The 15,750-nt window shown below is 41.3% G+C and overlaps 1 protein-coding gene across 2 annotated transcripts in view; it reads left to right on the plus strand.

Moving 5' to 3' along the window:
* The window catches only part of skic3 (SKI3 subunit of superkiller complex), a 120,147-nt gene that overhangs the window by 15,661 nt on the left and 88,736 nt on the right, over positions 1-15,750 (plus strand). For both annotated transcript variants that reach the window (XM_043709524.2, XM_043709515.2), the window contains exons 5-7: positions 1,474-1,549; positions 9,656-9,796; positions 11,705-11,803. In XM_043709524.2, coding sequence (XP_043565459.2) covers positions 1,474-1,549; positions 9,656-9,796; positions 11,705-11,803 — 316 coding nt within the window. The remainder of the gene's footprint in view (positions 1-1,473; positions 1,550-9,655; positions 9,797-11,704; positions 11,804-15,750) is intronic.

A 15,750-nucleotide genomic window follows, 5' to 3' on the forward strand; every position in this document is an offset into this window, starting at 1 on the left:
CTGTAGGACAACTTGTATCATGGCACAAAAACAAATTGCTGGAAAAGCTCAGCAGGTCTTGCAGCACCTGTGAAGAGAAGTCAGAGTTAAAGTTTCGAGTGTGGTGACTCTTCCTCAGAAATGTGTGGCACGATGGTCACAGGATGAAACTACTTCAGAGATAGTAGAAACAAACTGATAGATATGGCAACCTGCTTTCACTATGTAAATATATGATACTTAATACACAGAGGGCTTACCTTGCTATCATAAAGTTCTGCGGCCAGACTAATAGTTTTTAAAGATAGTTTTTTTCCATAACTATTTACATAGAAGATCAGATAGTTCACATAAGTGCATAATTCAGTTGTTAGCAAGCCTAACAAAACAAGTGGTACCTTCAGTAGCACAATACTGCTGTCAAAGTCAAGAAAGACATTTTCTTTACCACATAATTAAATATTGTGGCTTATGAATTTCAGTGCCAGTGTAATGCCAGATACATACATCCCGTATATCCCAAAGGTTGTAACAACCAGCATGTTACTGTGTGTTTTGTAACAAGCGGAGAATTGACTAAACTCAAACAGCCTATGTTTGCACAACTCAGCACATAGTGTCCAATGTGGGATGTGATTTTATGATTGACTGGCTTTCCCCAAACAAAATTGATTGTGCTAAATGATGAAGAGTGTGGTGCTAGAAAAGCACAACCGGTCAGGCAGCGTCCAAGGAACAGGCGAGTCGATGTCTCAGGCAGAAACCCTTCATCAGGAAGGGCTAATGCCTGAAACGTCGATTCTCCTGCTCCTCGGATGCTGCCTGACCGGCTGTGCTTTTCTAGCACTATACTCTTCGACTCTGATTTCCAACATCTGCAATCCTCACCTTTTCTCCTGGTTGTGTGAAAAATTATGCTTATGACCAATTCAATATCATCAGTAAGGCTCACAATGTGGTTCACGTGTGCTTGTTAGATACTACATATGTTCATACAGGGCCCTCTCCCTTTCAAACAGAATGAACGTGTCCACACATTGAAAAAGGCACAATGAAACAAAAACTGAGTGTGCAACCATTCTTGGGTGCAGTCCACACGGCAGGACCTAGACCAACCCAAGTCAACTTGTCTGGTTTGAACTTGAACAAAAGTTTGAGAATTAACTATTCCCTGATGTAGCCTTTATGGGAACAACTTGACCAAAGTTGACTTCCCAATGAATTAGTACTATCCTCTCATGCAATAAAATTTGTTGTTACATTTGAAATTTGGTGTTTTGATTCTACTATGATGAGTTCAAGACAAAAAGCTTTGACACTAATTCTTTTTTTTTAATAGTCCTTGACTTCTGTACTACCAAAAACAATTCATCTCCTTTTCCATTTTCAAACTAATCCACAGGCTGGTATAATTTGTTTTCAGGTCCTCCATCAATAATTTGTTACCACAATCATAAAATTTCAAATATTACACTTTTTTTTTTCATTCCGTAGTTCAGACAAACAGAAATGGCATGAAGTCTGCTTAAAATTAGTTGATCTCTACCATCAAGAAAAGAATTATCTGGAGGTGAGTGAATTTAGATGTTGAACATATGTAGTCCATTAATATAGATATGTTAAAAAGTGGAAAAGATGTAACTGGGCAATTCCTGGATTACATTTATTTTGGGGGAAGTGGGTTCAGCAGTTTAATGTGTGCCATGATCAGCTTGGAAACACTGTTGGTTAGAATCATATCTGGCACAAAGGAAGATGTTTGTGGTTGTGGAGGCTCAGTCTTCCCAGCTCCAATGCATCTGCAGGAGTCCCTCAGGGTAGTGTCCGCGGTCCAGAAATCTTCAGCTGCTTCATCAACAACCTCCCCTCGATCATAAGATCAGAAGTGAGGATCTTCGTTGATGATTGCACAGTGTTCAGCATCATTTGCGAAGACTCAGATATTGAAGCAGTCCATGCTCAAATGCAACAAGGTCTGGACAATATCCAGTCTTGGGCCGACAAGTGGCAATTAACATTTGCACCGCTTAAATGCCAGGCAATGACCATCGCCAATAAGAGACACTAACCACCGCCCCTTGACAGTCAATGGTCTTACCATCATTGAATCCCCCACTGTCAACATCCTTGGGGTTACTATTGACCAGAAACTCAACCGGACTCACCACATAAACACAGTGGCTACAAGAGCAGATCAGAGACTAGGGATACTGTGGAGACTAACTCACCTCTTGACACCCCAAAGTCTACCATCGACAAAGCACAAGTCAAGAGTGTGATGGAATACTCCCTATTTGCCTGGATGGGTGCAGCTCCAATAACACTCCAGAAGCTTGACACCATCCAAGACAAAGCTTGATTGGCACCACATTCAATCCCTCCACCATCAGCGCTTAGTAGCTGCAGTATGTACTATCTACAAGATGCACTGCAGAAATTCACCAAACATCCTAGGCAACACCTTCCAAACACAACCACTTCCAGCTAGAAGGACAAGGGCAGTAGGTACTTGGGAACATCAATACCTGCAAATTCCGCTCCAAGCCTCTCACCACCCTGACTTAGAAATATATTGCCATTCCTTCACAGTAGTTGAGTTAAATTCCTGGAATTCCCTCCCTAGTGGCATTGTAGGTCAACCCACAGCAAGACGACTGGAGCAATTCAAGAAGGCAGCTCAGCAGCACCTTCTCAAGGCAAATAGAGATGGGCTATCAATGCTGGCCAGCCAGTGATGTCCAAGTCCCACAAATGAATAAATAAAATTTACAAGAAATCAAGTGGCTTCAAAGAAAAAGTCAAAGAATGCTTTTAGAGAGTTAAGAGAGGGTATTTATGATCTTTTTAATTGCTGGAAAATCTGGCCTTTGAAAAGATTACAAGGGGCCTGTGTGCTGATGTTTCCTTGGCAACTCTTTCTGGACTCGTCTGTTTTTCTGGACCTAGATGGTCAGGAAGAAAATCCAATAGTAGTTACACTCTCTCCCTCTCTGCCTCTTTCATCCTCTGCCTGTCATCCCTCCCTCACTCTTCCAGTAAAAGTTCTTGGGAACCTTATAAAGTTTCCAAACATCAGTATTTCTGACTACTTTATAAATCCTGAAAAGCTGAACTGTAACTATTTTCTAAAGAATCTGGTCCAACTTGATTTAAATCTGAACTGGAGGTTTTCCATCTGTCTGTCTGTCGGCAAGTCAGTTTGTTAACAGGAAACTTTGGGCCATGAAAATCCATGAAATTTGATTCTTTGTTTTCAGAACCATGGCCGCATAGATGTTTATTTTCTTTTGCTTTTTTATGTTTCAAGACATCATTGCTATAGAATCTATTGTCTTTTGTGTGATGTGAATGTATCTATTTGGGTTTAAGAGGATATAGTTTAATTCTGGTTTATAGCTTAGGTATTCACCAGTGTTTGCTATTTGTTTTAAGAATAGGTTTTGCGTTATATTAAACAGATTGTTTTGCATTAATCAAAGAAGTCTAGTGAACATTTCTCTTGTTCGTCATTTTGGTGATTATATAAAAACATTTATATGGTGCAACTGGTAGAGTAGTGGGACTTGTTCAGATGCCTCCCAGACACAATATGGATGGGGGTCAGAGTTAGAAGCTTGGACTCACGACAGATAGTTGTTTGTAGTCCCTCCATACCTGCGAGGAATACGTCCCAAGACCTACCGTGGATAGGTGCGAGCCCATTCATTTAAATGGGAAACATACCTTCCCGGCAGCCTCTAGTCCCTGGTTCTGAAACATTCTCTTTTAAATGTTTGGGCCGTGGTAAACTGCGGGTAACTCAAACTGCGGTAACTGGACCTACTGATTACAGGGGTTGCCCACAGGCCTCATGGACTAACTCATACAGGTAGTTCTGGGTAAAAGATAAAAGATTTCTAATTTTAAAAGAAGCCAATTGGCATTGAAAATGGCTAAAACTTTTTTGCAGATGGAGTAATTAATGCTGAATGGCTTCCAAGGTTTAACTGAAGCTAAATTGTTTTTATTTATTCATTTAATGGAATGTGGGCATCGCTGGCTGTCCAGCAGGAATGGGTCTGGGTGGGTTGCTCTTCGGAGGGTTGGTGTGGACTTGTTGGGCCAAAGGGCCTGTTTCCACACTCTAATCTAATCTAATCTAATCTAATCTAATCTATATGCCCTTTAGAAAGTGGTGGTGAGCTGCTTTATTGAACCACTGCAGTCTGCCTGCTGTGGATTGACCCAAAATGCTGTTAGGGAGAGAATTCCAGGATTTTGACCCACCGACAGTGAAGGAACAATGATATATTTCAAGTCAGGATGGTGAGTGACTTGGAGGGGAACTTGAAGGTGGATCTGCTGCCCTTGTCCTTCTAGATGGAAGTGGTTGTGGGTTTGGAAGGTGCTGTCTGAGGATCTTGTAGATAGTACACACTGCTGCTACTGAGCATCGGTGGTGGAGCGAGTGGATACTTGTGGATGCAGTGCCAGTCAAGCGTGTTGCTTTGTCCTGGATGGTGTCAAGCTTGTTGTGTTGTTGGGGCTACACTCATCCAGGTGAATGGGGAGTATTTCATCATACTCCTGACTTGTGCCTTGTAAATGTGCACATGCTTTGAGGATTTGGGAGGTGAATTACTCACTGCAGTATTCCTAGCTTCTGACCTGCCTTTGTAGCCACTGTGTTTATCTGGTGAGTCCCGTTGAGTTTCTAGTCAATAATAACCCCCAGAATGTTGATAGTAGGCGATTCAGTGATGGTAATATCATTGAATGCCAAGGAACGTTGGTTAGATTGTCTCTTATTGGTGATGGTCATAGCCTGGCACTTGTGTGGCGAAAATGTTTGTTGCCACTTGTCAGCCCAAGCCTCCATATTATTCAGATTTAATAGAACTTGCAAAGGAGTTAAAGATGGAGATGCCTGCAAAAGCTAAGAAGGCAGCAAAGGTTAACATATTAGCTCAGCATTTGGGAGTGATAGAAGTACAAGAGTAGGGGGTACATTAAGTGGTGAGTCAAATTAATGAGCAAGAAGCCAGTTGCAGTTAAAGCAGCTTGAGAATGATAAAGAAATGAAGCAGCTTGAAATTAAGAAAGGGGTGTGAGACTGTATAAAATATGAACTTGAGGTAAAAAGTACATTTCAGTCAAGTGAAGAGGAGGGAAAGTGAATACTGACTTAAAAGATTTTTATTTTTTAAAAAAAAGCTAAGGTTCGAAAGACCTGAGCCTAACACTCTGTCTGGGAAGGAGATCCTGAAGTTTGCACATACCTTACCGAAATTTAAGGAAAAGGATGTGGGTGTATTCTTTACTTTGTTGTGAAGGTCGTAAAACAAATGAAGTAGTTGAAGGTACACTGTGGACTGCTCATGCATAGCAGTTAACAGAGAACGCAAGGTTTATTCAACCCTTTCAAAAGGAGTTCCGATGGTTTATTGTTTTAAAAAAGGCTATCCTTTGTGAGTACAGGTAGTTCTGGGATAACGTGCATTTTGACAATGCGATTTGGCTATAACATTGCTGAAGAATTATAGTACGGTATTTTCAAGAATGCCTACCTCCGTTGGCAACAGCACAATTCCAGTGGGGATCGGTTTGCGTGCTTCGTTCTGCTTATGCTCCAGTTCCACGCTGAAACCTCTACACTGTCCAGGTCACCCTGTGCAAGCGTTGATGTCCATGCCAAAAACTTTGTACATTCTGTGCATGCGCAATGTCAGCGCTGGTCTTCATACCGTCCTGTGCATGTGCCAATGTCAGCTGCCAACAGAACAGCTTTCTGTGAGAGGTAGTGTACAGAGAGCAGCTTTCTTACTTTTTTTAGATATACTGTGTCAAGTTCACTTTTTGTTTTGTTAATAAATATGATTTCAACCTTCATTCAGGCTGTGCTATACTTTGTGTTAGACTTTTGGGGTGATTTTTGAGCAATTGTGAGTGATTTTGTTTTTTGCTGGTCTGCCCCTAACCCCACTTTTCCCATAGGCCCCATTATTTCTATTAAATGAGGTCTTGCTGGAACACAACTATGGCATGAGAGGAGAACTACCTGTATGAGTTAGTCCATGAGGCCTGTGGGCAAGAATTTTGAAACCTGAACAAACTTTCATTAAAGCAGAGTCATTCTGACCGTTGAATATGGATGTTTAGAGTAAATGGCGAAAGTGAGGACTGCAGATGCTGTAGATCAGAGTCAAGAGTGTGGTGCTGGAAACACACGGTAGGTCAGGCAGCATCCAAGGAGCAGGAAAATCAATTTTTTGGGGGGCAAAAGCCCCTCATCAGGAATGAGGTTGGGAGCCAAGGGGATGGTGAGATAAATGGGAGAGGGTGGGGCTGGGAGGAAGGTAGTTGAGAGTGTGATAGGTAGATTGGGGGGGGGGGTGTAATGATAGGTCAAAGAGTAGGGAGGAGTGGATGGATGGGAAGGAAGATGGGCAGGTGGGACAGATCATCATGGCGGTGCTGAGTTGGAAGGTTGGAATTGGAATAAGATGGGGGGGTGGGGGAGACATGATTTCACCAGTTTTTTTTCTACATTGATGCCATGGGGTTACAGAGTTCCGAGGTGGAAGGTGAGAATAAATGACCTGTCTAAAGCTCTGAGAAATTATTCATTTAGAAAAATTTTAAAAAGCTAGAAATTCATATCCTCCCATAAATAACTCTAAAGTTAAGACCATAGTTTTACAAAAGCTAAATAGGCAGTGGCTTAGTTTGGGAGTGGGGGTGGCAGGGACAGAGAAAAGTGGAGGGCTTGGCTGCCTGTGGACTGTGTTGAATGAAACCTCTCTGAGAAGCAGGTGCCTACTTGTAGTTCCTCCTTCAGCTATTCTCTTGTAAAGGAAGAGGCACCTGGGATACATCCTAGGGTCCCCCATCCTCCTGTTGGTCCTGAGGTGTGTGTGCCTTTTCAGCAAATCCTAAGTGTACTGGATTTCATCTCCACACAGCCGCCTACCTGTGCTTGGACACACCCAGACAGTCGTTCAGTTTGCTGCACTGCTGCAGCTTTTGGGCTACGATGGACAGAATGTTGCACTTTTCCTGTCTGCCACTCCTGCTTCTCCTTGAGCACTTGGATGAAGTCTATAATTGCTGGCACCACAGCATCCTTTGTGTGTGCCTGAGCAGGTCCCTGGTCTCTGGTATTCCTGTGGGTGCCAGCAAACTGGGGCACTACTTCAGTCAGCTGTGTAACTGTCAGTAAGATGCTTCTCAGGTTGTACTCCCACACTTTTTAAGTGCCACATTCCCATTGAGATGTCAGTATCTGAGCTGATGGTTAGAGAAGGAGGCAGTCTTGCTGGTGCTTCCTCTGAGTCCTTGGTACTGTTGCCCCTCATCAGCTGGGTATTTCATCACAGTGGTGCTGGAAAAAGTGGTTAAGTCGTGTGCACCGAATGACACTAACCAAGAGATTAATGTGAGAGTTGCAGTGAAATAAAGAATGGTTCTTACTCGGGTGACTGGGCATGGATGTCTCAGCACCCCCACAGGACTAGTCCTGGTCTTTTCTAAGGGCCAGAAGCACAATGTACTTCATCCATTCACACGTACAGGCCCCCTCTGCCCTGTTAAGACTGTGTTCTGGAATGAGAGCAAGGGAGGAATTGAATGAAATGAAAATAATTGGCATGATTGTTAGTCCTGTTGAAGGTGTCTGAAAGGCAGTAAGGTATTTTTGGGTTGCTGAAGAGGTTTGGTGGTGGGAGGTTGAGGTGTGTGAGAGCAGATGAGAAAGATGTTGCAAGCAAGAATGGCAGAGTAGCAGCCTTGATGGGAGGTTGGTCTAGTAGGGCAGAGAGAGCGAGTGTCGCACTTACCATAGCACAGGGGATAAGGCCATTGATCTCCTTATGATGTTGCCGACTGTTCCTTCAGACGGTGGATACAGTACTGACCCAGGTGGTGACATCATACTGTGCTGCCAGGGTCTGGTGGTGTGACCTCCTCGTCTGACCTCTGGGAAGAGGACAGACCTCACCTGGACCACCCCCTTGACCAAACCTCCAGATTCCTGTCAGAGTATTATGGTACCATCTTCCCCTTCTTTGATATGTTTAGAATCTGTCTTTAACTGATCCATGCAGTTTCAGAATTCCATTGTTCATCTCTATTGTGGGATTTTAAAGATGATGCAGGCTCAAAGAATCCTGGTGTTTGGTAGATATCCATTGACGTGTTTTGTTTTGGGGAACAGTGTGTGGTAAGCTGGGTTCTGAATAAGATGTGACAGATTCCATGGGAGTGGAGTAGGTAGTTAATGCATTGTGTTTGGGAATTATATTTTTATACATAGTACAGCTTCCCTTACAATGGAAATCCCTTGCAAAAACGGGCAGCACGGTGGCTCAGTGGTTAGCACTGCTGCCTCACAGCATCAAGGTCCCAGGTTCGATTCCAGCCTCGCGTGACTGTCTGTGTGGAGTTTGCACATTCTCCCAGTGTCTGTGTGGGTTTCCTCCGGTTTCCTCCTACAGTCTAAGGATGTGCAAGTCAGGTGAATTGGCCATGCTAAATTGCCCATAGTGTTAGGTGCATTAGTCAGAGAGGAAATAGGTCTGGGTGGGTTACTCTTTGGAGGGTTGGTGTGGACTGGTTGGGCCGAAGGGCCTGTTTCCACACTGTAGGGAATCTAATCTAAAACATTCAGCGAAACTCGGACTTAGCCATAAAAATTTGATTTAATCCTCTGTGCCATTTATCAACTCAAACCAGGAACCTATCTAGTCCCATTGGCATGGGCTGCATCATTATCAGAGGGACTGTGAGTGGAGCTTTGGCATTATGATGGAGGAAAGACTATTATGTAGCAGTTAAAGAATTGGGCGAAAGACATGTGCCTGAGAATTTCCGATAGCAATGTTCTGTGAGTGCAAATACTGGACTCCCAACAGTTCAAGCTACCATCCTTTGGATCATGTTTCAGTCTCGCCACTAAAGAAATTTGATCTCAATTACTTCACTGTTTTCTGAGGCGTCTTGATGCCATTCACATTTGAATGCTGCCTTAAGATTAAGGAAAGTTATTCTCTGATTTGGTTTTATTTTTATTTAAGGCATATGAACATAATTAAATCCTAGCTACGAATTTCCATTTGAGAATGAATTGATTATGTAAGTTAAAAGCAATTACTTGATTATACTACTTTGCTTTCTGAAGGTAATATTTCTGGATAATGCAGAAATGATTAGCTAGTAGTCTAAGTTTATTTTAAGAACTACATCTTTTCCAAGATAGTTATAGTTTGCAGTGCTATTCTTAAGACAATATTTCATGTTGACTTGTGACTTGCCCCATTCCATTTTCAGCTTTACAACTTGAGCCATCTATTCCCATCTCACTTCTCTGCTTACTCTCCATGTTTTAATATTTCTATCTTTAAAGCACATAATTCTTTTTTGAAAATAATCTTTTAATATTGTTTCAGTAATGGGTTGAGGAAAATAATTTTGCATGCTAAAAGTTATATAATCTTGTGAGCCATCTCTTTCATTCTTCTATGATTATCTGAAATGTGTGTAATTTGTTGTTGTCTTTCTGATTAGTGCTCTTACCAATCATAACCTTTCCAATCTTGTACATTTATCATCATCACTTTTTGATCTTAGTGTATTTTCCCTAATTCCTCAAACTCTGCTCTGAACTGTATTTCCTTTGTCATTGATAACATCGCTGTTACAGGTCGCCAAAACATGGAGTCACGTGATACAGCTAAAACAACATGATGGAGCTAGTAAACAAGAGCTCCATCAGATGTGGAGGAAGATGATCCAGTTACTTGCAGACAAAGTAGAGAGTCAGGATAATGAAACCCAACAGCTGGTAAAGGCCTCTCATGCATGTTAATCTCTGTTTGTTTATAAGTAATACAATTTCATAGGTTTTCAAATGATTCACCTACTACATGAAGCTGTTGTGTTCAATTTAATTTATTTTCAAAGGGATGAAATATGTAATTTAATATTTGGAAAGAAGTTTAATTGTTGTTTTTCCTGTGCAGAATTGAAACTTGCAGTGTTGCTATTTTTTAGAATAGAACCACTAGCCATTTTCTACATTAACAAAAACTGAGGAAGGAGTCTTCCAAGAATGGATGGATTATTTTACAGACCAGAGATTTGTTTGAATAATGAACCAGTGAACTTTATGTAACAATTAATTTTGTTTATTGATTCCCTTATTCAGTGAGTTAATTCACAGTCCTAAATTTAATAGAATCTGTCTCGCAATTCTGGACTGTAATAGTGAATGTAGCTACCAGCATGTGGTTCGAGCTAGAATGTATCTTTAAGCTAGAAGAAAATGGCATTCAGCCAGTGAAGAGGCTGGTGAATTCAATAAGTTGTTTTTCTTCATTCAGCAACCACTCATTCAGCAACTGACTGAAACATGTAGTCAGTTTGAACCATACATATGCAAAAAGCCATTTTTTTTCTTTTTTCTGAAAGATTATCATGCTGTATTTCAGTAAAGAATTTAAAAACTAAAAGAGCATATAAACTTACTATTGAAAAATGAAGTTAATATTTTGTTCAAGATATTGTTATTTGCTTAAATGGGCAAAAGCATCTTTTCAAAAGAAATTTAGTTAGTCAGTACTCATCTTCAATATTACTTTTGATTTTTCAAATATTTCACAAACCAATTAAGTATAGCATTGAAATAGCCATTGATTAACTGGCCATGATATTTCTCTGTCATTGATATGAGTTTTATTGTCTTGCGTGTGATATTCTAAGTCATTCCTCTCAGATATGATTTGTATGGGTTTTGGCAAAGCAAACAAAGATAAAGGTACAATTCAAGCTTTATAAATTGTATGTGTCATGCCCTTGTGTAGGTGGCAAAGAAGCTGTCAGGCTCTAAGGAATTAATATTTGCAAGCTGCAGACAGCTGTCATATGATCGAATGTTGTGTGATTGACCTTCAAGGATTATGTCAATGCATTTTGCACCTTTAACTGAAACTGATGTGTTCTCGACGTTGTACTGAGTCAGAGGTAAAACCTCTATGACTTATCACAGTGATAGCAAAAATCCATTTTATAGTTGATAGGCTTTCATTTTAAACCAGCAAATGTGCAGTTTGGAAAGCTGATTTTCAGATGGGGGCGAAAACACATGCCTCAGGACAATTGAAATAAATCTCCTTTTGGTCTTAGAGCGTAGAGTTTGAAAAAAAAATTTATGAAATTGATAGTCTTAAATAAAAGCTACAGATTATGGTAATTGATTAATGTTAAATTTTGTTGGTTGTAAGTATCTTTTCAGTTCAACTTGGTGGTAGTACATGTGGTTCCATGTCAGAAGACTGTTATTGTATTCAAATTCCACTCAAGAATTTGAGCATATAAACTTGACTAACATGTTGCAGTGCCTGGGGAGTGCAGCGTTGTTGGGACATCTTTACAATGAAATTTTAAACTGAAATACCATTCTTTATCATATAACGATGAAAAAGATCATTCTGAACTCAAGCCGGGCAGTTTCCCATGTCTTCAGCAACAATTAACTTTCATTCAACATCGTTCAATAGAATAAGTTATTTAATTATTTTTCAAACTTTGCGAAGATAAATTTGATCTGCTTTTGTCGGCATTATAAGAGTGATTATCCTACTTAATTTGCTATGTAACCTATTGGGGCATCTTAGATTGTGAAAGCTGTTATATAAATGTAATATTTTTTTAAAAATTCTAATGCAATGCTAATTTTCTGTTCTCCATGTAGTTGATAACAGCTTTTGAAAATATCCTTGCTTCCATGGACAAGATTCCAAGTGATAGCCATCAGAAGCTTTCCACTGATTATGTTAAATTTCTATCAAAAGTAAGTCTTTTTTTTCAATTGTTTACAAGCTGTGGTCATTCATGGCAAGGCCTGGATTTATTGCCCAACTCTAAATGTCCTTGAAAAGGTAGTGATGAGCTATATTCTTGAACTGCTGAAATCTTTATTGTGAAGGTTGTCCCACAGTATTGTTAGAAAAATCCTAAGTTTTAACCCAGCAATGATGAAGCAATGTGCTATTTTCCAAATCAGGATGCTTTGGGACATGGAAAGGAATTTAATGTGGTTGCATTTGCAATTTGTGTTGCTACTGACTGGCAGAAATTGATTTTGGCAAGTACTGTCACAAGTATACTGCAACAAGATATTGTTGCAGTATACTGAACACTATCGTGTTAGGCTTCAATACAATAAATGATACGCAACATTGCCATTTTGAACCATTGCAAGAAATAATTGTTTGAGGTGGTGGATGTGGTGCAGTTCAACTGGGCTGCTTTGTCCTGGATGCTATCTAAGTTGATGAATACCCTGACTTTGACAAAACGTGGTAGACACACTAATTGAGTGGCTAGTCCATTTTGTTAGGAGCAGGAGTAGGCCAGTTGGCCCTTAAAACTTGCTCCACCACTTAAAAAGATAATAATGAATTTGACTGTGTTCGCAATTCCATTTTCCTGTCTCTACCACTCCCCATATCCTCTTGGTATCCCCGCTATTATGTCCCCACAAAATTTTATATTTCAATAAGATCACTTATTGATTTTTATCAACTCTAATGGGTATAGGACCAACCTGTTCAATTTTTAATCATATAAAAGAGCCTTTCTTCCCAGGAGTGGGTCAAATTAACTTTCTTTGAACTGCTTCTTTCATAAATATATCCTTTCTCAAATGAGCATTGGTTGATGGAGAATTAAATGATGGTACACTTGGTCAGTAGCTTGGGAAAGGCAATTAAACGCTCTTGTAAGGGATGGACCTTGCCTGGCACATGTTTGTACAACTTCTCATTCAATAACCTCTGGCTAAAGGTTAAACAGGACTTGCTGCATGTGACCACAGACTGCTTTAATATTTGAGGAGTTAGCAATGCTCCTGAACATTGTGTAATCATTGGTGAAAATACCCACTCTTGATGTTATATTGGATGGAAGGTCTTGATGAAGGAGCTAGTGGTGGTCGGATTTAGTGGCTACAACAGCAAAGGGACTGAAATGAATGGTCTAAAACAATCACAGTTGTCATCATTTGGTTGTACTCAGCCAGTTTAAGAATTTTGGGAGTTTCAAGAGTTTGACCCGCTAATGTAGTTCCGGGTAGGATAGGGTGTCCCTTCGATGAAAACTTGCAGATAGTGATGTTCCCATACATCTGTTGTTCTTGGTGCTATTGGAGGAGGCTTTGTGTGTTACTGCACCTCATTATATAGATGGTATGCACCACTGCCACTGTGCCACTGAACCACGGTGGCACAGTGGTTAGCACTGCTGCCTCACAGCGCCAGAGACCCGGGTTCAGTTCCCGACTCAGGCGATTGACTGTGTGGAGTTTGCACATTCTCCCTGTGTCTGCGTGGGTTTCCTCCGGGTGCTCCGGTTTCCTCCCACAGTCCAAAAGATGTGCAGGTCAGGTGAATTGGCCATGCTAAATTGCCCATAGTGTTAGGTAAGAAGGGGTAAATGTAGGGGTTGCGCTTCGGCGGGGCGGTGTGGACTTGTTGGACCGAAGGGCCTGTTTCCATACTGTAAGTAATCTAATCTAATCTAATCTAATGGTGATGATGGTAGTGAATCTTGAAGTAGGTGGATGGGTTACCATTCGAGCAGGCTGCTTTGTCTTGCATAAAGTTGAGCCTCTTGAGTGTTGTTGACTTGCACCATTTAGGCAAGTGGAGTGTATTCCACTGCACTCCTACATTTTACTTTGTTGATGGTGGACAAACTTTGGAGAGTCAGGAGGTGAGTTACTTCAGAATTTTGAAACATTGTTGTGCTGTTGTAGCCACAGTATTAATGTGACTGATCTAGTTCACTTTCCGCTCATAAGTAAGCCTGCAGGAAGTTGGTGGAGACTCCGTAGTGGTGCTGCTGTTGAATATCCAGTGATGATAGTTATATTCTGTGTAGTTGGAGATGGTCATTGCCTGAAACTTGTGTGGAGAGACAGTTACTTGTCAGTTATCAGATGAAGCCTGAATAATGTCTGAATCTTGCTGCAACTGATACATCAGCCTCTGTGGAGTCATAACTAGTGCTGAACATTATGCAGTGATAAGTAAACATGCAACTTGTGACCTTATGAAGAGAATGTCATTGATGAAGTTGCTGAAAATAGTTGGTCTTAATACCACCCTGAGGAACTTGTGCAGTGGTGTCTTGAGGATGAGATGATTGACCAACAGCCATGACCAGGGTTGGCATAGTGGGCTGCTTCACAATGCCAGGGATCCAGGTTCAATTCCAACCTCTGGCAACTGTGTAGAGTTTGCACATTCTCCCCCTGTCTGCATGGGTTTCCTTCTTGTGCTCGAATTTCCTCCCACAGTCCAACGATGTGCAGGTTAGGTGGATGGGGCATGCGAAATTCCCCATAGTCCAGGGATGTGGATTACCCATTGAAAATGCAGGATTGCAGGGATAGCTTATAGGGGTGGGTCTGGGTGGGATGCTTTCCAGATAGTTTGGGTGGACTTGGCACAAATGACCTGTTTCTACACTAGGGATTCTATGAATCTTCCTTTGTATCAGTTATGATCTCAACCACCAAAGCATTTCCATCTTAATTCCCATTAACCTAATTTTGCTCAGGCTTCTTCATATGCTTCTCTGGCAGGTGCTACCTTCACGTTAAAGACAGTCACTTCACCTCTGTAGGCAATCCTTTTGTCCACGTTGTAACTAAGGTTGTAATGAGGTCAGGAGCCAAATGATGATGGTGGAACCCAAACTGTGCAACAGTAAGCGAGTAGTTTCTTTGCTATTACAGCTTGTCAGCAATATCCAAGACTCCTTCCATCACTTTGTTAATAATCAACAGTAGACTGACCAGGCACTGCTTTATGCAAAACATGCTTGACAATTTTCCACATTGTGAGATAGATGGCCCTGTTGTATCTGTGCTCAAATCTACTTTGGATTGCAGCATCTGCAGTTTTGTTTTGTCTGCCGTAACTCCCCCTACCCCATCTCCACTCCTGAAATGTTGACTTCACACCCTGCTCCTGATGCTGCCTGGCTTGCTGTGTTCTTCCAGCCTCCTGCTTGTGTATTTTGGTAGGGGAATGGCAGCTACTAGAGCACATACCTTCAGTACTATTGCTGGAATATTGGCAGGGTACAAAGCCTTTGCAGTATCCAATGTCTTCAAGTGTCTCTGATATTGTTTGCGATGAAATTGAATTGGTTGATGTCTGGCATTTTTGATCCTGGGGATGTCAGGTGGAGGATGCAACTGATCATTCATTTGGCACACCTGGCTGAGAATGGATGGAAATACTTCAGCCTTGTTTTATGCACTATTGCGCTGGCCACCCCATGTCATTGAGATTATAGTTGTTCGTGTGACCTCCACCTCCTGTTCGTTGTTTAATTGTCCAGTGCCATTCATGAATGCTTGTAGCAGAACTCCAGAGATCTGTTGGTTGTGGGATCATGTTACCCTGTCTGTCGCATGCTGCTTCTACTGCTTGACATGCAAAGGGACTCAACTACAACCACAGGGACGCCAAGACAGCAGACTTCCTAGCAGCACTAGAATGCACACTCAGGACCAATGGACTGACAGAAGAGACACAACAAACAGTGAGACAAAGTATCGTACCCCTGATAACAAGGAAAAGACAAACACATAACCTCAACACCAAGGAGAGGGAAGCACTAAAATCACCTAAGAAACGATAAGAATATAATCATACTACCAGCAGACAAAGGCAGAATGACAGTCATCCTGGACAAAGCAGAGTACATCCAAAAAGCACAACAACT

This window comes from Chiloscyllium plagiosum, unplaced genomic scaffold, assembly GCF_037043375.1.
Source record: "Chiloscyllium plagiosum isolate Xiang-an unplaced genomic scaffold, Cpla_swu_hap1 HiC_scaffold_2, whole genome shotgun sequence".
Taxonomy (NCBI): Eukaryota; Metazoa; Chordata; class Chondrichthyes; order Orectolobiformes; family Hemiscylliidae; genus Chiloscyllium; species Chiloscyllium plagiosum.